Raw genomic sequence first — 23,312 nt, 5'->3', positions numbered from 1 at the left:
ATAAATTGGGAATAAACTTGTACATCACCCACTGGATTTTCTAGTTGGCTCACAGGATGCAGCAGATCAGAATGAGAAAGCTACTTCCACAAAGAGATCTGTCACCATTGGAGTCCCCCCAGGGTTTGGTGCTGGGACTTATCCTGTTGGGCATCTATTTTTCTGAAGTAAAAACCAATACAAAAGGGTTTTGGCTGACTAAATTTGCTAGCTAGGAGCAGTTATTGAATCCCCAGATGACTTAGCCATCCTGCAGGAAGGTTTGTCCCAAACAAACAGGTTCCAGAATCATGGACTGAAGCTAAATGTCAAAAAATGCACTATTGTATCCTTTGGGAAGTCATGTACCCTCGTGAACTATCACTCTGAAAATATGCCCCTGTGACCTTTCCTAGTTTTTTTAGGATTTGGGAACTTATGTGGACAGTGACCTAACTTTCAACTAGCATGTGTCCACTGTTGTAAGAAAGTCCCTATATATTGTACAGCTTATAAACAAAGGGATTGCTGTCAGATGTAGGGATGTCATTGTCCCCATTTACTAAGTTCTCATTAGGTCAGTCATTGAGTATAATGCCCCTTTTGGCATATTACTGTTCATATGCACGCAACAAATAGAATGCCCACAGTGATACTTTATTAAAAGGATGCAAGGCCTAAACTATATGTTCTATATGAACCACCTCAAAGCTCTGTCACTATTCTTAGTATCCAACAGATACAGAGGTGAACTGTCAAATAGCATTGGGAATACTTGGTCCAGAGATCTAAACCCCTTCTGCAGTATCAACTGAATGGCTTGGTGGGGCAGGTATACCTCACAGAGGATAATACTGCAATGGAACCAAATCCCCATTCATATAAAACAATGCTCATCCCTGTCAATATTCAAGAGAAACTTGAATCTATGGATGGGAAACAGAAAATGTACCCCAGGATTGACCCCTGTACTACTAATGGACAAAGGCAACTCCTAAATGCTTTATCTCATGCATGGGTTCCCTCAAATTATTTGTGGTATGATCAGAGTTATTCTCCCTAGGGGTAATTATCAACCATCGGATGGGTAAGGCCAATCTAACACCAGAGTGGATAGGTTAATTCAAGCACCAAAAGAGAAACTAGCTGGGCTTAAAATGATTCACAAGAACAGCTAGCCTACTACTTACCTACTAGTAAGGTTCATAGGTAAGTAGTAAGCCTACTACTGACCTACGAACCTATGTTGTAATGTGGTTATATATTGTGATTCATTTGTAAATGAAGCAATATGTAAGAAGTGCCCAGAAGGGAAATAACACATTGTGTTTGTGAAGTACTGGGGGTGATACCTATCCTTACATATGGATAGATTGTATACCTATATTTTTAAAATTTCTTCTAGGCCATTGCCAAAAATGATTTCTTGATCTAAATACTCCTTTACAAATAATGCATATTCCTTAACAAATAATAAAGAAAGAAAGTACCTGGTCCTTGTGGTACAGGGCATCCAGTATTCCGTACGATACCTGTGCTTCGGTCATAGCCAACATTTTGTGCAAATTGAATGTTCTGTTCATAACTGGAATTCTTTAGGAAGCCAGGGTGTTGTTCAGTGCTAGGGTTATTCGAGAAGTGAACATTCTGTGCTGGATTACTTGGATTTTCATATGCAGGTCGTATAACTTCTGTCTGGATGGGAGGCCAGTTGGATGCTTCTGCAGCACCTTCTGCTTGGATGGGAGGCTCATCGAATGCGTCTGCAGCAGACATCCTACCTTCAATAAAGTGAAAAATGTTACATATGTAACAGTAAATAAGTCCAGATTATTTGCATAGTATAGTGAATATACTAAATGTTTAGCGATCTGTTCGCATTGGCAGTCTTCTGACTGCTCATTGACAAGTTGACTGAACCACAAAAGGTTAACAATGGCATTTAAAAAAAGACAGAATCACGTTACATAAGGGAGCTATTCCAGCCCTATATGAAATTGAACCTATTATATTTCACTCAGCCTATGGGGAAGTACAACACACACCTCTTTCAGTGATGTGTAATTTCTTCTTACCTACTCTGAAGGTGGATATTGTTTTTGTCCAAATTTAAACTCTAAAACTTTACTTAGAACACATTTATTTTTTGTTTGCAGTATAGTAATCAGGTGTTACCAGTGGAATGTGCTAATTCCTTTAATTATGGGGATAAAGACAACAGATAAATTAAATGACTTGCTGAAGATCTTATACTGTGCAAGTAGGAAGTGATAAGATTCAAAAGCAGCTCTTTAGCTTTGCAGCCCAACACCACAGCTACTATAAAATGCCACCTCAGAAGGACTTCATAGTCTCTACAGCAAAACTAGAGCTCTTTTACAACCTGCAGCACATTCTGCTTCTCAATTCCATGCAGAAATATGTCATTCCAGCACTGGCATTAAAGACATGAAGAGGCCATTCATATTACAGTGCTTGAAGATAAAGCACATGTGGATAGTTAAGCACTGCATTTAACATGAATAACTTAATAACTCTTGAAGAAGGACTCATGCCAGCTCAAAAGTTCACGTAATTGGAAAACGTATGATGGTCCAATAAAAGGTATTACATCATGTTTGTTTACCAGTGTCTGTGTTTTCTGCTAGTAGACCAGCATGACATTTCTTTAATTTTTTTTATTCCCCTCTACCTGCTTCCTTTTTTTTCCAGCAGTAGAGAATATAATACTGGACATTACAGACAGATACTGGTTATATAGTACAGGGGATGTAGAATGCTCAAAAGTGTGTTTGTTTTTACAAACGTTTAACTTGATTTAACTCTTGCTAGCTAGCTTAGTATACTGTGTAACATATTACTGTATTTTTTTTAAACTGAACAGGCCACAACCAAAACAAAAACGTAACAGCGCTGAAAAGGCATCACTTTTCAGCAGCACTCAGACATGCAAAGGCATTCAGTCAAACAGGTAATCTATAACATTATCAATCAAGTTCCCCAATCCTTCCTCGCAACAGTGAGGGAAAGCCCTTTGCACCCCTAAATTAACATAAGCAACACTATAGTCACACTATTTCAAGGCATGTTAAAAGGTGTCAGAAATAATCCAGTTGATTGGACTGATTTTCTTGTTCATATTTGTTAGAAAAGCAATTTACAGGTACAAATGAAAACTGCTAAGAGTGTATTTTCTGAGGCAGTATATCCTGCAGAAGTGTAAACTAGACTACATTCGTTCATCATGAGCAGACAGGTGATCCGCTGTGGTGACCCCTAACAGGGAAAAAGCCAAAAGAAGAAGATTCATTCGTCATAAGTTAAACATTTAAAGCATATTAAGTTGACTTTTGGACATGAGAGATCATACCCTGTATGTATTTTTAGCAGGGGGATAAAACAAAAAACAGTGCCGGATGCCTCAGACTATGTTTTCAAGCACAAATGCATACTCATGATTCGTAGTTTCTGTCTTGACTAGACTACCACAATGCGTGATGATGACTATGGCCAGAACTTTTACCATTTCTCTTTTGAGATTGTACACTTTGTTTCTGTATAAATATTGTACATTTCTTATGGTTTTAAGCTTTGTAGGTTGTTACTAGCTTTAACATGTTTAAAGATGCTTATATTGCAGCAACGACTTAGTTCATTTCATCTGAGGTCAGAGGACATACGGTACTAGACTATCAACAACTGGAGTTCATATACCCGGTCACATTGGTAGTTATCACTGTGGTGGAGACGTCCAAGATTGTGGCCTGATATAAAAATATAAATGCATATAGTTAGCTTTATTAACAGAATTATTTTTAGGATAAAAAAAATCTGCTTGGCTTCAATTCTTGTAATATAAGCTGGTTAAATATGGTAGCAAAAAGGAGAGACACCAAAGTCTTGTCTCTGTGACAAGAAAGTGACTCATTTGTGATCACCTGACACAAGCACAAAAACAAATGAGTGAAACCTGCAAAAAAGCATTCAGGAGGAAAAAAATACACAAGTATTTTTGGCAGAGCATCAAGCCCCATTCTCACACCCCTGATATAGTAGGCTGCACCCCTACACCATCAGTACTTATATATACCAATTCTGTTTTTGTACCAACATGGAAAAAGTGGAAGTCCCACTTTTAGTCAGCTGATCACATAGTAGTGATCACACAAATGAGTATTGATCACTAATCTAATCACATAGTAGTGATCATACAAATGAGTATCGATCACTAATCTAATCACATAGTAGTGATCGCACAAATGAGTATCGATCACTAATCTAATCACACAGTAGTGATCATACAAATGAGTATCGATCACTAATCTAATCGCATAGTACTGATCGCACGAATAGGTATTGATCACTAATCTAATCACATAGTACTGATCGCACAAATGAGTATCGATCACTAATCTAATCACATAGTACTGATCGCACAAATGAATATCGATCACTAATCTAATCACATAGTAGTGATCGCACAAATAAGTATCGATCACTAATCTAATCACATAGTAGTGATCACACAAATAAGTATTGATCACTAATCTAATCACATAGTACTGATCGCACAAATAAGTATTGATCACTAATCTAATCACATAGTAGTGATCGCACAAATGAGCATCGATCACTAATCTAATCACATAGTAGCGATCATACAAATGAGTATCGATCACTAATCTAATCACATAGTAGTGATCACACAAATGAGTATCAATCAATAATCTAATCACATAGTACTGATCGCACAAATAAGTATTGATCACTAATCTAATCACATAGTAGTGATCAAAAAAATGAGTATCGATCACTAATCTAATCACATAGTAGTGATCATACAAATGAGTATTGATCACTAATCTAATCACATAGTACTGATCGCACAAATAAGTATTGATCACTAATCTAATCACATAGTACTGATCATACAAATGAGTATTGATCACTAATCTAATCACATAGTACTGATTGTACAAATAAGTATTGATCAGTAATCTAATCACATAGTACTGATCGCACAAATAAGTATTGATCACTAATCTAATCACATAGTATTGATCGCACAACTGAGTATCGATCACTAATCTAATCACATAGTACTGATCATACAAATGAGTATTGATCACTAATCTAATCACATAGTAGTGATCACACAAATGAGTATCGATCACTAATCTAATCACATAGTAGTGATCGCACAAATGAGTATCGATCACTAATCTAATCACACAGTAGTGATCGCACAAATGAGTATCGATCACTAATCTAATCACATAGTACTGATCGCACAAATGAGTATCGATCACTAATCTAATCACATAGTTGTGATTGCACAAATAAGTATTGATCACTAATCTAATCACATAGTACTGATCGCACAAATAAGTATTGATCACTAATCTAATCACATAGTGATCACACAAATAAGTATCGATCACTAATCTAATCACATAGTACTGATCATACAAATGAGTATTGATCACTAATCTAATCACATAGTACCGATCGCACAAATGAGTATCGATCACTAATACTTTGAATGCAAATCTGGCTCCCAAAGTCTCTCTTCTTGAAGGAGATCAAAATAAGAAAGGATGAAGCTAACTCTTTGTTTATGAGTGGGTATTAAACATGATAACTAGTTGCATTAGGTATTCTAGGGTGGGGGGCTAACTACTGAATTTAGCAAACAGTAGAAATTGCAGGTTGAACGTGTAATGATGATGGACAGTTAATCTGTTGCAGGACTAATAGAGCTATAGATACATTTGTTCTTTGTTCACAGCTAAGTACTAGACTATCTACCTTTGTGGGTTACTTTAAGCCTAGTCAATTTTCCTCAAAGATGAGAATCAAACCCTGTACTTTTTGAGGTAAACACCTTAGCCATTATGCCAGCCATCTACATCCTAATAAGTTCTACCTTGAGTTATTATAAGTGAATATTAGGTTAACTGCCCTGGAGGGCTATTTTAAGACTGGTCAGTTATTGCAGGAAAGTGGAAGGGTGGTGGTGGTTAGTTTAGTTTGTTGGTTGTTACTACAGAATGTGATGTTGCTCGTTTAGTGTTCAGAGTGAGTCTTTTCACTAACAACAAGGGATGTTAAATTATGGAGAGTGAGCTGTTGCTTATCTAATATTTTTATATAGCTGGTCCACATTCAAAGACGACAAAGTCATCTGCACAAACGGATTGAATAATTGGAGGTCAGTAGGTAGTAAGATGATGAGTAGACTAAAGAGGACAGGGGCGTAGGCTGACACTTGCAATGACATTATGTGGGGAGCAAATACATTGTTGCTCTTCATTGAACAGGGTCTGTTGCTAAGGTAACTAGGGAAGCACTCTAAGATAAATGCTCCAAAACTTAAGTATACTGGAGAGTTAAGTAGCACTTTTTGGTTCAGAGAGGCAATGCCTTTTCTAAAATCAACAAAAAATATACCTGTGAGGTAGCTGTTGTTTTCACTTGTGAGGCTTGAATTCTTGAAGGTAGATAAGTCTGTTTGGGTACTTCTTTATGAAATTCTATTGGCTGAATGAAAATATGTTGCATTGGTAAAGAAAGTCTGAAATTTAATTGTGTACGGCTCTTTCAAGTGGTTTACCCAAGTGTGTCTGGAGGAAAAAAAATGAGGTGGTAATCTGGGCTTGGCTCACTTTCAACAAGGGAGTGTAACTGTTTGTTCTGTATCCCAGAATATTTGCTGCATGAAGAAGAGGGTTGAATGCTTGGCAAATGTATAATAAATATCCACAGTGTTTAAGCAACCATTGACAGAGATCATCTGAGCCAGGAGAGCCATGGTTGGGAAAAAACTGAAGTGGAGTGTCTGTGCCCTTTTGAGAAAATCATTTAAAGTAAAAGAGTAAAACATAAGCTTTATTTGGTAGGGATTAGGAATTTTACTTGGGAAAGAGCTGTGATGAATTTCTTGGCAAAGTTATTAGGACAGAATGAATAAAAAGAGGAGTTTGACCTAGTGCCATCAGGAAGTTGATTAACTTATTTTTAGAAAAGTCTAAGGTATGAGACTGTAGAGCATTTATTCTTCATGTAGATTGAGGGCTGTTGAACAACTGTTTGCTTTTTTGGCTTCAGTACGCAATATTATGTACCTAGTATGGTTAGAAGGAAACTGTATCTGTTTCTATATTTCCCCAGCAGTGTCGATGAGAAATGCAAGGACACACTGTTTTGATGCTTAGAAGGACTGTTAGGAAGGATGCGGCAGCTTAGAAGGACTGTTAGAAGGACTGTTAGGAAGGATGCGGCAGCACGGACATGAATGGTGCTGCAGCACATTAGCTAGGTTTGCAGCTGGTGGCATTTGTTTTGTTCTGTGGGTTGGCTGTAGTTTTGTTTTGAATAAGGTAGAGGATGGTAGCTGGTTTTGATATTTTTAGAGAAAGGAGAAGACAATGGGGTAGTAGCTACTTATATTCGGAGAGTGGATGCGTATGCAGTGGTTGGTGTGTAATTAATATACCAAGCCATGTATTGTTACTGGTTATGATATTCCATCTAGATGTCTCCTTATGTAGCTGGAAGATGTTGAGGTTGGTTAGGAAACTACTTAGGTCATGTTTGGAATATCTGAGAAAGCTGCTATTAGGATCTTCAAGGATGAGGAGGCGCTTCTTTCATGGGAGTAATTCGAAAGAGGTTTTTTATTCTTGTTTGGAGTTGTTTTGGATAAGTGGGCTGAGATGCGAGGTGACAGAATGTAGCATAGTTTATTAGCATAGTAGGGAGCTATGGATATTATGAATGTCTCCAGATAGCAGTAAAGGGATATTAAAAAGGAGTGTAATCATTTTCTACTTTGAGTGGTATGTGTGAGATGATTCTTTAGCATACATTAGAAGGATAGTTACTTACTGTTTTCTTTTGAATTGGACTATATATATGAGAATATAAATGCATCTGGTAGCGGTGAAGTGGTTGGTTTGGGTTTTGTGTGTCTGGCTGTGGTTGCATGTAAGCCTAGGAGGTTGGAGATGGTTACCACAGAAAACTGGTGGAAGTTATAGAATAAGTAATGCTCTGGGTAAGATTCCTGCAATTGTTTGGTACTGAAGTGCATAGCAATGATGCATGTTTACTTGAGTAGGATATAGAATACAATTCATCTGGCAGTATAAGTAATATTATAATGAAATGAGCTGATTGCACTCTGTGTAAATCTTATGGGCAATCTATGTGTGTGTTTACTATGCAAAAGATTATAGGTTCATAGGTTCATAGGTTAGTACTAGGCTAACTGCCCTTGCGAGCCATTTTAAGCCTAGCCAATTATCCCTTGTGAGACTCAAACCCTGCACCTTGTGTTTGTAAGGCAAACACCTTAACCATTAGGCCACCCTCCCAACCCACCATTAGGCCACCCTCCCAACCCTGCTCACTATGCTCACTAGATTAAAGTATGTAGTGTGTAAGGGCTTGGTTACTAGTCAATATATGTCTACTTGAAAAGAAAATATGGACTGGAGCATTTTGTGTGAAAAGGGAGGGTCATTCCCAGCTTTGTCTTAAGAATCAATGTTGTGGTTAGATAAGCAACTTTGCAAAAGAGTTTGTTTAACATATATAAGCTGATGCTTTACTTGAGTACCTCTAATACGTTAGAAAAGTGTGTTATTGATTTTCATATATTTATTAATTTATTTATATTTGTTTATCAGGGTAGCGCACTGATATTATTGGCCACTTTCATGCTCATCCCGGGTGAAATAAAAAACATTTCACAAACCAAAAGTACAGAAATATAAGCAGTAGCAGAGTAGTTCAGATTAATTGCATAGAAAAAAATGTGTATATACATTCTAGTGAACAAGCAGAGTGCAACGTACAATCAAGCAAAGTGTAATGAACAATTTATACATCAGTTTCTAAAGTGGGTCAATCTTCAGTGAATCTTGAGGGAGGAGAAGAGACTCAGAAAGGAAATACTTTGGGTGATGTGTCCTGTATTGAAGCAGGACCATTTGGCTTAGATGAAGAAATGCTTTTAGAGTTGAATTCTGAATTTAAAATAAGTGTTGATTTCATTAATGTCTACGGAGACAGCTTGTAACCTATGACATGTCCTATAGCGATCAATAAATTAATGGTTGACTTCTACAGAACCTTTATTGTTGGTAACTCAATAACTAGCCATAAGTAATTGATAAGTACTTCAAATGAATTGTCTCTTTATCCTGACAAGATAACACACAGAGTCATGTAAACCTGTAGGTGGAGACGTAATACAATAGGTTCTGTTCAACTGGCTCAGGTAAAGAGCCCCTCACCCAGAAGAAATAACCAATGATGGCAAAATTATGTCATGAGTTCTACTCATATTGAGGAATCATGGCTATATTATCCCATCAAGTTATTAATTTCTTTCCAAATGTCAGTTAGCTTCCAGACACAATTGACACTATATGCTATCATGCTAACCAGATGACTTAACCCTATAGTCCCCTTTATTTTTCACTAAAACTAAGTTGGATTTGCTGGTCGCAGGTATATTATTGATCATGTTAGAACTCTGGTAGATTAGTCTCTGAATAAGTTTGCATGTAAGTTCTCCACATCTTTTTGTAGACACACATTAGAACATTGATACAATATAAAGTGGTCATTTGTATGGAAAATAATGGAGAAGTATGACACCAGAAAGAAGACATTACAATTTACAAACCATCTACTTTATTCTTCTGACTCTGTATGAACTAATAACAGTTTTCTAGCTCCAACCAGACAGGTATGCCTTATTTCCCATTCCTATTGGGTATAGAAATAATGGCTTATAAAGTTAGACTCAATCAAAACAAAGGTTGGGAGAAAATGGATAAGAAATTCAAAGTGATTACACATGAACATTTTATCTTCATATCTGACCATTGACATCAAACCAACTGCATAGAAGCTTCTATGGGAGTCTTCTTGTGTTTCTGGACTCAGTACCGATCTTAATGAGGCAGAGTGAACTAGAATAAACATGCTACAGAAATCTAATAAGATGTTAATATAGAATCTTTCATATGTAGCAAAGGGTTTATAAATTAATTGGAAAGTCTTATAAACAGACAGCATTAATAGATGCGAACCTTACAAAGTCATGGAATAGCTGTTTAAATATACACCTGCAAATGTCTCAGACATTCACAGCTGGACAGAAGCTTTGCATTTACTATACTGTTCTTATAAAAAATAATATATGTATCTTTCAATCCCAGCATTGAGCATTTGTTGAAGATGTTACAATGACTTGTAGTTGCATTTATAGAGGCAAGTGTAGTGTATATGATTTCACAAAATATATTACACACAGATATCAGACATGGGAGTTTTAAACTAGCCAGTCTTCAAAATTCTGCTATGGTGATTAAGAATGACAGTTTGGAAGGTCCCATAAAGACCTCTTCTGAATATGTAGCGCTAGAAGCCTATACAATACATTTGCCATCTTACATAGTCATGTTAAACATCTGTCACTGGTTTCCTAAAAATTGTCTGTATGATGTTTTCTTTATTCACTCTGTACTTATGTAACTTTTTGTGGGTACAATGTGTTAATGGAAACAAGTTTCCTCCACATAAAGGCACATTACCCCAACCAAATTTATTCATGAATAGGATACAGCAGCATCATAAGAATTACAAAAATGCAAATCTAAACTACAGCAAGCTGTAACTACTTTTATACATAAAAACACAGGAATCAGGAAACTGTTACCTGTACAGTCACGTGGATGTTTTAAAATACTATTCCATACTTTTATAACTGTTCATCTTTACATTTAACATATCTAATTATTACAATTGCTCTGATGAATACACATTATTTTTCTCATATACAATTAACAAAAGTTCTTTATCGCTAATGTATATAAACTATTTCTTTCATATCCAGTTAGCATAGATTCCCTATCTATTATGAATAGAAACTATGTCTTATAGGTTCATAGGTAGGTACTAGACTATTGGCCCTAGGGCTTATATAAGCCTAGCCAAACAGTACCCTGGCTTTTGCCACCCAAGAAAATTGTTAACTACTTAGAGTATTTGTCATGTCTGTCATGTTCAAGGTCTTCTATCATCCAGAAAACTTTACAGCTGTGCACTTTCTTTCCTTGCAGTGTTATTGTTATGCAGCATCTCATTACAAGTTGTGTCTGACAGTGTGGCTAGTTAGTCACATAACTAGCATTGCCTGACAGTGTGCCTAGTTACTCAGATGACTAGTGCTACCTGACATTATACTTTATTAGCCACATGACTGGCACTGCCTGACAGTGCAACTACTAACAGAAAATAGCTGAGCTTTCTTTTCTTTACTTCTGCAGAGGCATAGGCACAACAGTCTCAGAATTATTAAAATTTGCCCAATGGACTGAATTCTTCCAGTCTAAGAAAACCCTCTTACAATTATCCCTTAAATTCATGAATTGATCATTAAAATGTCATTTATTTTCTTTCTGGACAGAGGGTAGAGGAGATCTGATTCAAAGCTATATCAGAGGCCTGGAAGAGTCCTACCATTACCACGAACATGCTGGACAACATTATTTTTATCTGATTATTCTTATCAGATGAACCAACACTGAGAAATAACTACAGGAGACAACCAGAAATTATAGGATAAAAACAAACACTAAGTTAGAAGTGAATGTAGTATATGGTTATTATTTTCTTGTGGTTTTTTACTTTGATGCTATTATTTATTCCGTATGTCTCAGCATGCTATGTGCTCATGGAAACTTACGTTTTATTCACCATCTATGTCCCACCATGGTGTAGGCTCAGGAAAATTCATCTCTACATCCTAACATTCTGTGGGGTCATGAAACTTACATGTCTATGTCCTAATAAGCTGTAGGCTCATGAAAAATGTAACTCTGTGTCTTAACATGTTATAGGGCCTTGAAAATTACATGTATATGTCCTAAAATGCTATAGGCTCATGAAAGAAATGCCTCTACATCCTAGCATGCTATAGCATCATGAAATTTATACCTATGTGTCCTAACATGCTATAGGAACATGCAAACTATATTTTCTGAAAATCGTTAATTCATCACTGCCTATAAGAATTATATAAAAATACAGCTAAAAGCATACGTAATCCAAAGTCCCCCTCCCCAACCTGACATTAGATTGGTTAAACATGCCCACTGTGTGCCATTTCCTACTTTTCATGTGAAAAGTCTGCATCTTGCTGATGCATACTTATATAGTCTGTAATATTAATTTCATTATTCCTTATTTATGGTCAAATCTAATTTTATTTATTGTCCTTTATTTCCACCAGCCTACCTCTGTCTTTTGTAGCTGGATAAACATCTTCTATCATCATCTTCCTTCTGTTCTTAACTAGTGATATTTTCCTTAAGAGGATTTGATAGTTGCTAATAACATAATATGGAACTTGTGTAGAGAAATCTAACTATAAAACCTACTTTACAAAATGTAATCATGTGTAGCCCCTTGTAAGTTCAGGAAAAAAAAAGCTTTTCTTGTGAAAATCCAGATATATACATATGTGTAAAATAATCTGGATGTCATCACACTATAATAAATACTGGTAGTAATACATTAATTTATTTTAAAGTATTGATCCTTCCTGTAGGTTACCACCCATTGTGTGAATGAAGGTTTCTATACATTTACACATAAACTCACTAGAATTGAAACTCTTTGTAAAATAAGTTTACTTTTCCTTATGAACTGCCAAACAAGCATTTTAAAATATTGTCTGTAGTTTTCTGATACATCAGCTTTGAAATAAAATGTCTCTGAATTTTACTATATAATATAAATATACAATTCTTTGTGTCAGATTAGTAATTGCTAGTTAGCTAGATTCCAAAGCAAGAATTTTCTAATACGTATAATCTTAATCCTTTACTTGGCCATTACTGCAAACATAACAAAATTGTGCTTTTTGTTGTCTTAACCATATACCACCCTATCTTAGTTTTATCTGTTGAGGTCATAACTTTAGCCAAATAAATAAATTAAATTACCAACAATCCTTCTTATTTTGACCTTCAGTTTTCCCTAGTCACTATCAGTTTGTCTGATATGAAACTCAGCTTTATCTGGAATTATGGGGACTTTCTAGCCTTCTGTCAGTCAGACTCATACTTCTCAACCTCTTAGAGCAAGAAATCTGGAGCAAAGCTACAAATAATGGGAGGGCAAAGGGCAAACATAGGGACATATTTCAAATATTGCTCTTGCAAACTTGGAAAGTTTTCTGAAGGGTGTGAAGATAGGTGAAGGCTGCCAGCCTGGCTAGATAGAATTTGTAGATAATTCTGTCATTTGTAAATATTAATATAAGCCACAGACTTGTTCTCATAAATGTGAAAAGACTGTATTGGATGTTGAACTGCAAAAAATGTAACAGTGCACTCTGCTGTAAGAAAGCGGATAAGTCAAGGATTGTGAAATTCTTTGATCTAAAACTCAAAGCCGAGATATCTAGAGGGAAGCATTCTGCCTATCATTTTGAAGCCAGAGTTAATGGCTAGAATTTACATGTATAATTTATTTTATTGCTCTGGCTACATGACCAGCTGCAAGATCAAAAGGGCTATCAGCCTCTGCGTTTCTGTTAGCCTGGGAACCAGAAAGAAATGATGTAATCTGAAATGAATCAGTGGTACTGTGTTATCAATTTTAGGAGAGAAAGACTCAGAGCATTTTAGCATTTGTCTTAAGAACATCCAACTCACCAGCACTCTGCTTGTGTTCTATGTGTAAGTTTATTTTAGAACTGTGTTTTCTATTAGATATAGCTAGGAACTAGGACGATTAGATTAGTTTTTTTTTTCTTGTATTGATGTCAGAACTTTTCTACTGTATTATTTTAAGTATTTCTGTGTGATCTCTGAACTCTTGACTAGCACTGTGTAGTAAGAAGTATTGTCTTGTGTTTTTATTATTTATTATTAAATATTTTAAACCTTTCAACTGTGGCTGTTTTTTGTAGAGATAATTTAAGCTCTAAGAGTACATTGCATGTATTTAGTGATATTGTACAAAGCCACTCCAATAACCTTGTTGTTCAGTCACACTTACCATTTGCATAATTAATAATAATGTGTGGTTGTATATAACTCTTATCTCAAAGAGTGTGTGTGTGTGTGTGTGTGTGTGTGTGTGTGTGTGTGTGTGTGTGTGTGTGTGTCAGCTACTTGGGCAGGGCCATGATGCACTGGTTGGACAGAGAGGGTGCTGGAGGTTTTAGTTTGCCCACTTGGCTGAGATCTGAACCCTATAGCTGTACCAGTGGGGAGTCTTATTGGGGACCTGGAGAGAAAAGGTAAAACCAGCCCCAGACTGACTGTGATCTCTGTGTGCTCCTAAGGGAAATTGTACTTTACTATATGTGTATTTATTATCCTTTCCCTATATGGACGTCCCTCACTAGTGTTAGTGGTGAGGATTGAGGCTACTTGATTGCTGGGCCAGTACATAGGTGTCACATATTAATTATTTGGCAGTGGTGGGATATCCACACAACATATTAATTGGTTGGCAAACACTAATTGGCTTGTAGTGGTGTGGGTAGTGTGAATTCCTGTAGCTTGTGTACAGTGATCACTGAAGGTGTTTTTGTGCTCTAAATCAGCCATGCAGTGAATACTCAGAGTTCATATCACAATTGTTTTATTTCTTTTGTTAGCTTAGTTAGTCAGGGAGAGCAAGCAGCATGTCAGCAGAGGAGTATGGAAAGCTGACAAGGAGCCAGCTGGCTGAGATGTGCCAGGCTAGGGGACTGGTGGATGGATACCTGACTGAGGCAGACATGGTTGCAGTTTTGGTCAGAGCTGCATTAGAAAACAGCAACCAGGAGGATAATCAGACTGACAGTGGAGATTTACCACACTCAGAGAATGGACAGCTCAACCTTTCTGCAGATGACTTAAAAATCCATCTGGAGCTAAAGAGACTTGATTTGGAGGCCATGAATTTGGAAATAGAAGCAGCTGAGAGACTGAGGCATCTAGAGAGTGAGGACAATGAGAAACTGTGACATTTGCAGGCTGAGGAGAATGAGAAACTGCTACGCCTGGAAGCTGAGGAAAAGGAAAGGCAGAGGAAGTATGAAAAAGACATGCTGACTCTTCACCAGAGTCATGGAGGTAAAGGGGAAGGGAGTAACCGGACCCTAGAAGCACAAAAGGTCAGTAAATTTCTTCTGCAGTTTAAGGAGGGGGATAATTTTGATAGTTTCATTCATATGTTTAAGAGGGTATGTAAACAATATGATGTTAACCAAAGGCTCTGGGTATGGTTCCTGACCCCCTTACTCCATGGTAAAGCTGTAACCGTGTTGTCTAAAATTTCTGATCAGGAATGTTTTGATTATACTACTGTTAACAACTGCTTGTTAGAATTTTTTTAAGCTAACATCTGAAACTTATAGGAAAAAGTAATAAATGCAAGGCAGATGAAAGTGTGTGTGAATATGTTGCTGAAATGAGCATGTATTTCCATAGGTGGGTGAGTGGATGTCAGGTCACCACTTTTGAAGGGCTTCAGACATTTTGGTGAGAGAACAAGCCCTTAGCACTTTGCCTAAGGACATGAGGATCTGGTTAGCTGATAGACAGTGTGCTACTTCAAATGAGTTGGGGAAGACAGGAGACCTATAACTAGCAGGCAGGGCATCCCTGCAAAGGAACGGGACCTCCCGTACTGCTCATGGGTCTAAAGGAACCCATGGTGGGTGGCCCAGACTGCCCCAACAGAATCTGCCAGTAGCAGGGGAAGCCACTAGTCCAGGTTCACATCCAGTGTGCCATGTCAGTGCAGCACCATAGTTGGATTAGCAATGGCAATGCAAATGGGCTCTCAAGGCAGGGAATGGGGTAAGGCATACTCAGACCTAACCCTCTCAAACAACGTTTCTCAAGGGTCACTATAAAAACTAGCTTGAGTTCTCCAGGGGAGGGGGAGATGTGTGAAGATAGGTGAAGGCTGCCAGCCTAGCTAGATAGAGACAAAGTTCAGTCACCTTACTAATTAGTTTAAACCTCCTACACTGCATACTATCCCCAAAATATATTTTTATGTGGAGCTGTACACTCTAATCCTGGCCCCAACACCTCTCCCAATCATGACACCAACTCCATACCCCCTACTGTCTGAAATTCTAAACCATCCACCAAAAATCTATCATATATATGAATATTCATAGCCTCCTAAACAAGATCTGTGAAACTGATGCATGGATTGCACATCACCTACCCGACATAGTTGTACTCATGGACAGTTGGCTTGAACCTCATATCACAGATACTGAAATTCTTCCTCCAGGCTATAACATCATCTTCACTGATAGAATACACAACAAAACAGGCAGTGTATGGAAAATTGGCTAAAATCCAAATCCCCAATGACCTACAAACCTACAAGCAACTTTGTAACCTCACACAAAACAAGTAAATGCAGATAAATAAGCTATTACCTAAAACCTCAAATAAACCATCAAAACAATCCAAAAAATTCTAGAACACCATTAACAGGATTGTTAACCCTGGACCTCCGAGTATACCAAACCCATGGTCAAACCACTCTCCCTCTGAAACTGCTACTACATGTAACTCCTACGTCTTAAACTCCATTAATAAATTAACATAAAAAGTCACAGCCTTAACTCCACACCTTATCTCCCACCCCTGCTAACAAACCCACCTTTTCTCTCAAATCTGCCCCTACTGCCTATATTAAATCTCTCCTAATCAAACTCAAGCCCTACTTTCCCTCAGGAGATAATCTCCCTGCAGAATTCCTAAAACTAACTGCTAACTCAATAGCCTGCCCTATCTCAATCCTAATTAATAGATATATTCAAGAATTTACTGTCCCTTCTATCTGGAGACAATGTTTTCATTATTCCACTTCACAAAGGTGGACAATTCACAGAACCTATAAACTATAGACCTATAGCAATTCTATCTCCTCTCAAAAGTCTTGAAAAATGCATTCACAAACAAGTTCTTGAACATCTCCTTAATGAAAATCTGCTCAATTCTACCCAGCAGGACTTCTGTCCTAAGCACAGAACAAGTACTGCTCTAGTTTTCTTCACTAATATTATCATTAAAGGAAGAGAAAACAATGACCTGGTACCTCCCTCTTTTTGGGCCTCTCCAAAGCCTTTGATACTGTCTCTCACCCCTTACTTCTCTCTAAAATGTCTCCTCTTGGTTCCTCTAAATCCACTCTCAAATGTTTTTCTAGCTACCTTTCTAACTGCCAGCAGACTCTTAACTGGCTTTCCTCCATGTTCAACCTCCTCCCTGTTAATACCGATGTACACACCAGGTTCCATTCTTGGCCCAATACTGTCCCACATCTTTGCCACCAGTCTTCACTCATCCTGTACTCAATCTTCCCTTATACAATACACTGACAACTCTGCTATTATTTGCTTATCCAACAGTATCCTACACTTGCAATCTCTTACCCAAAAATCATTTAACTCAGTTGAAAGCTTGCTAAATGAAAACCAACTCGTACCATACTTTCCCATTACAGCTATTGATAACACCTTAATAGAGGTAGCAACACACACACAAAACACCTGGGAGTCATCATCGATGATCAACTAAAATCTGACCTACATGTTGAAACCTGCATCATAAAAACTCACCAAAAACTTGAGATGTGCTGCAGAACAAAAACATTCCTTACCAATGACACCAGGCTTTCCTTTGCTATTGCATATGTTCTTTCCAGCTTACTGTATGCCTCTCCTATTCTAACTAACCTACAATCCACCCTAAAAACAAAACTGGAGCTCTGCTACTATGTAATTGCCAGATTTGCTGCTAACCAACCCTATGACTCACACCACTGTCTAGCTCTAAAAACTTTAAACTGGCTTGGGCTACCTTATCAGCTTCTCCTCTCTCAACTTTTCCTCACTCACTTCATAATTAACAAACCTACTTCCTGTCCAGCTATCTCTCCACTCATCACTTACTGTACAACCAACTGCTGTCTCTGGAACTCTGACCAACTTCTGTTAGAAATCTACAAGCCTAAAAGATCCATAGGTCATTCCCTATACAGCTACATTGTGGATCTGTCCTGGAACAATATTCCTCTAACCATCAGATCTATCCCAAATAGTCTCAAATTAAAAAAAAAAAACATTTAGAGAAAAACTCCGACTCTTGGCTCTGCTCCTGTCTTAATATCACCTAACATCCCATTAACCTGCCTCCTATCCTCCTTCTTCTAACACTGATTAACCAACCACTTACCACTCCTCTCTCCCCTCATCGACAATATTACTGTACTACAGATTCCTTCACCTTCAACCCATACCTACATATTCCCTCAGTACCCCCCCATCCCTATCAGCCTCCCCCAAACTAATCATCCTCTCAGTGTCCTGTACTTCTATCCTACTCTCATTTATCTGCTCAACAACTCTACAGAAAGTTCAGTTCTCTCAGGAAAATTTTCTTATATTGTTTTATATTCTTACTACTATTTTTGTATTTTACTCAGCTTGATATACATTAGCGGACCGGAGTTCTGCTGTGGCGACCCCTAACCGGGATAAGCCGAAAGACACAACAACAACAACTCAGCTTGATATGTTATAATTTTAATGTGTTTGTTAACTATATATCTTTGTCTTGGACTGCCTATTTTAATGTTAATTTTATTTTTGTGTCTCAGCTTTTTTCCCTGGGCCTCTGCTAAAAAAGGGCCAATGTCCAGTAGGACTTATCCCAGTTAACAAATGTCAAAATAAAATAAAAATAAAAAAGGGAAAATGTGTATTTACTCAAATACCGTCAGTGAAAAACAAATCTTTGGCATTTAGGGATTTTCACTTGTATATTTTCCTTACCCCATGAAAGACTATTGTTTGAAAATCTAGTCTGTCACTGTGTTACCCAGAATGTACTTATTCAGTGTAATGTTAATGTTACTACAATTGGCTTTCTGTTTAATGTAGCTTTATGTTAGGCATTCTGTGTGAATCCCAGTTTTAGAATGTCTTGTAAAATCTCAGTGTGCCTATATATATATATATATATATATATATATATATATATATATATATATATATATATATATATATATATATATATATATATATATATATATATACCAAAAGTAAATAATTTCCTTCCCTGCATGTGTGATATGTAAGAATCATACTTTTATTAAAAACAATCAGAATATTCTCAGGTTTGCTTTCAGTGGCCATGCAACAATAAGTTCAAAAACAATATTAATTTTGTAAACATCTGTGTCCCAAAGATGCACACAAGACAGTATTATCCTTCTTTTCTGTGCATTTCCCAAAACAAACAAAATATTTTTATATATTGTTTAATAAAAAGTAATGTCTTTCAGCTTTTCCCGGTTAGGGGTCACCACAGCGGAACTCTGGTCTGCTAATGATTGGCAGTGGATTTTTTTATGGTGCTGAGTTGCCAACCCGATGCCTAACCTTCAATGAAGGCACACCCATTCACGCTCACACATACCTGCATGTCTTTAACGTCAGTCGACCATGGGAAGGACATGAAGACTCCACACAGAAGGCACTCCAGCCAAGAATCGAATGGGAGAACCTCTTGCTGTGAGGTGACAACACTAACCGCTGCACCACAGCGGCCTTTACTTATAAATAATTATTGTTCATAGGACTGTTGATGAATATTGTAAATTATTTTACTCAATAATATTCATCTATGATTTCTGCAAGTCTAAGAAACAATATCTTATATAATCTTGAATCCATACCTGTCATACTGTTAACAAAAGAAATTTGGACAAAGCCAAAAAATGGAGGGACAACGGCCCAAAAATAGGGACAGATTTTAAATATTGCTCTTATAAACTTAGAATGTTATTAGAATAACAGGATTTGTGTTAACATGTATTTTCTGCAGAATGTGGAGTTTAAGGCTCAAATGCACATCATTATTTAGTGACTTCAATCCTTAGTGATTTACCAGAAACGTACAAAATTTATGAGGAACAGACCAAATGTAAGAAGGAAAAATAAGAATATTCTGTGAAAATATGGGCAATTTAGAGGTATACTTGAATCTGTCTTAATGGTGTTAAACCTTATAACATTCATAATTGAAGTCCTGTAATCATGTGAATTTGCAATTAAATCCTGGGTTCTAAACTCATGAAAGACATAAGCTTGTGCAGGGCACTGTGCAATCACACATATAAAATTATTTCATGATTGATTAGCATTAACAAGTGCCGTATTGCTGTAAAACTATCGATAGTGACTATGAATATGCCAGTGGAGATGGGGTGAGAGTGCATGTGTGAGTGACATCTCATGTCTAATTTATGCACATGACTATACTTGTCATGTCTAATTTATGCACATGACTATACTTGTGTGCACAGTAGTACAATTCCCTGACATCTCACGTCTAATTTATGCACATGACTATACGACATCTCACGTCTAATTTATGCACATGACTATAGACATCTCACGCGTAATTTTATGCACATGTGACTATACTAATTTATGCACATGACTATACTTGTGTGCACAGTAGTACAATTCCCTGACATCTCACGTCTAATTTATGCACATGACTATACTTGTGTGCACAGAAGTACAATTCCCTGACATCTCACGTCTAATTTATGCACATGACTATACTTGTGTGCACAGAAGTACAATTCCCTGACATCTCATGTCTAATTTATGCACATGACTATACTTGTGTGCACAGAAGTACAATTCCCTGACATCTCATGTCTAATTTATGCACATGACTATACTTGTGTGCACAGAAGTACAATTCCCTGACATTTCATGTCTAATTTATGCACATGACTATACTTGTGTGCACAGAAGTACAATTCCCTGACATCTCACGTCTAATTTATGCACATGACTATACTTGTGTGCACAGAAGTACAATTCCCTGCAAATACCTTTTCAAAACAATCACTTTTCCTCCTGCATTCCAAAAACATGCTGGCTAATTGGCTACACTAATCTGTTCTTGTATTGTATTGTACTGTATTTTATTTATTTATTTATTTATTTATTGCATATGTTGACCAGGAAACTCCGACTGGGTACAGAGTCCCCTTTTCAGTGGAGGCCTAGGGAGAAAAAAGCTCCAAATTATACATATTAGATAAATATTTATACATAATGTAGAAAAAACAGCACTTTACAAGTGTATACATAGTCTGGTATATAAAGGCATTTTCTAAAAGTTTATACATGTTGGTATTGAAAAGTAATTCAATAAGATTTTGAATAGTCTGCATAGTAATAGAGTCCTTGCAGACAGTATGATAAGCCACGGGTACAGGTTATTGCTTTAACAAAGATGAGCATAATTCAACAAACATAAATATCAGTGGACCAGTAGCATTGTATATAAACAGACATACATTTCAATGTTCCTGCAGCATTGTATACTTCACTAAGCAGTTTCATAATAAAGACATAAAATAGACAAAGTTGCAGAAAAGCAGCATCTTGGGGGAGGGCCAGGGGCCAGAATTATTGTCAGCACAGCAATCCTCAGAGATAATCATCTCTAACAAAGATGGAGACTTTAAAATATACAATTACAGTCATATAACTGTCAATGAATTATTAATTGAGATTTTCTCAAAGGGATTTACGTTGGTTCTGACTAGCAGAGCCAGTTTGGTTAAGACCTTAATTGATTTGAAATTGTGGGGAAGCTTTATGCAAAAAAGAGCAGTGGTAATGGGGCAGCTTGTTAGAATAGCTAAAATGGTATCAGAATGGGATGATTTTGTTAAGGAATGCGTGTTTATTTCTATCATATTTTTCACTATTTTAGATGTTATGCCCATATCTGCATGGCTCATGCATTGTACTATGTATAAAATAAGACTATATGTTCCTGAATTTTCTCTTATTTGATAACCTATAGACAAAAATTCTACACAAATGAGCAATATTTCTATCAAGTTCAAATATGGTCTAGAATCTTTCATTCACATATCATTTAATAAACTTTAAACTATGGCTGCTCATGTCTATGCTTCTGAATGTTTTCTACTCTGACATGTTTTTAATTGTTATATTTTATTGCACTTGTATTTCAGTGTATTTCCATGTTATTGTAAGGTGTTTTGTCCTGGTCTATATTACATCAACGAACATTTAAATGTTTGAATCTCTAAAGGTCGACCTTTAGAGATCGAACATTCAAATGTTCGAAAATGTAATAAAAACAAAATAAAGAAAACAAAAATAAAGAAAAGTGTTTTAGGTGGGGTGGGGGGGAGCCCCCCTGCACCTCCCCCACAACCCCGTTACTTAAATATACCAACTCTGATATTGCACATCAGTGCACTACAGTGTGGAAATGGGAAATTTCCCCTTCACTACACTGTAGTGCGATCTTGTAGTTGGTATATTTAAGTAGGGGGGGGGTGTGCGGGGTGCAGGGGGCTTGACCCCCTGTCTACACCCTTTGGTTTATGTATTTATTACTTTTTTTTTTTAAATATTTTCGAACACGTAAATGTTCAATCTATAGCGGTCAACCTTTACAGATTCGAACATTTACATGTTCGTTGATCTAATGTAGACCCGTTTTTGTCCCTCTATATTTTGCTATTGCCTGATTGGCCTGGGTTATAGCTGAAAAGGCTCCGTGGGCCAGTTCAAACATTAAATAAAATAAGACATAAAATTTAAATACCTTCCCCAGTAGATGTCTTTGAAGACTGAATATCCTGCATTTAGTTAGAGTAGCAATCATTCAGGATGATTTGATCAGAACTTTATGATATGTAACATCAAAATGATTAAACAATGGACTGGTTGTGTAGCGTGAGAGATTTTAAAAATATGGGAGTATATTAGTAAAGGTAAGGATTGTTAGCTGAAAGGGGTTACATGATTATCAGGTGAGGATAAGTGATAGACATGGGAAATAATATCTATCCACAACCCCCTTTCCCATTTTGCACATGGCATCCGGGTGTCACTTCAACAATCTAGAGCCAAGGTTTAGACTGCCAGGTGGCTAGCCCTGCCATGGTGGTTCTTCTACACCACACACTCACACCTATGGTCAACTTAGAGTGTCCAGTCCACCTACTGCATGTCTTTGGAATGTGGGCGGAAACCAGAACACCTGGAGGAAACCCATGCAAACAGAGGGAGGACATGCAGACTATGCATAGAAAGCACTCCAGCTGAGAATCGAACTGGGGAACCTCTAGCAGTGAGGTAACACTGCTATCCACTGTGCCATTTTGCCACCCACCAGGAAATTATATATAGATGAAAGATAGCATTGTAATACTGA

General features: G+C 37.0%; 1 protein-coding gene across 3 annotated transcripts in view; it reads right to left on the bottom strand.

The window, feature by feature from the left end:
* Positions 1-23,312, bottom strand: part of LOC122816344 (lipopolysaccharide-induced tumor necrosis factor-alpha factor homolog) — a 417,476-nt gene that overhangs the window by 175,750 nt on the left and 218,414 nt on the right. For 2 of the 3 annotated variants that reach the window (XM_044089074.1, XM_044089072.1), the window contains exon 2: positions 1,470-1,760. In XM_044089074.1, coding sequence (XP_043945009.1) covers positions 1,470-1,760 — 291 coding nt within the window. The remainder of the gene's footprint in view (positions 1-1,469; positions 1,761-23,312) is intronic. The other variant, XM_044089073.1, reaches the window with a different exon arrangement.

This window comes from Protopterus annectens, chromosome 12.part0 (genome assembly GCF_019279795.1).
Source record: "Protopterus annectens isolate FY-2018-M chromosome 12.part0, PAN1.0, whole genome shotgun sequence".
Classification (NCBI taxonomy): domain Eukaryota; kingdom Metazoa; phylum Chordata; order Ceratodontiformes; family Protopteridae; genus Protopterus; species Protopterus annectens.
Note: the sequence above shows the minus strand (reverse complement) of the source record. Positions and strands in the feature narration are given on the sequence as shown.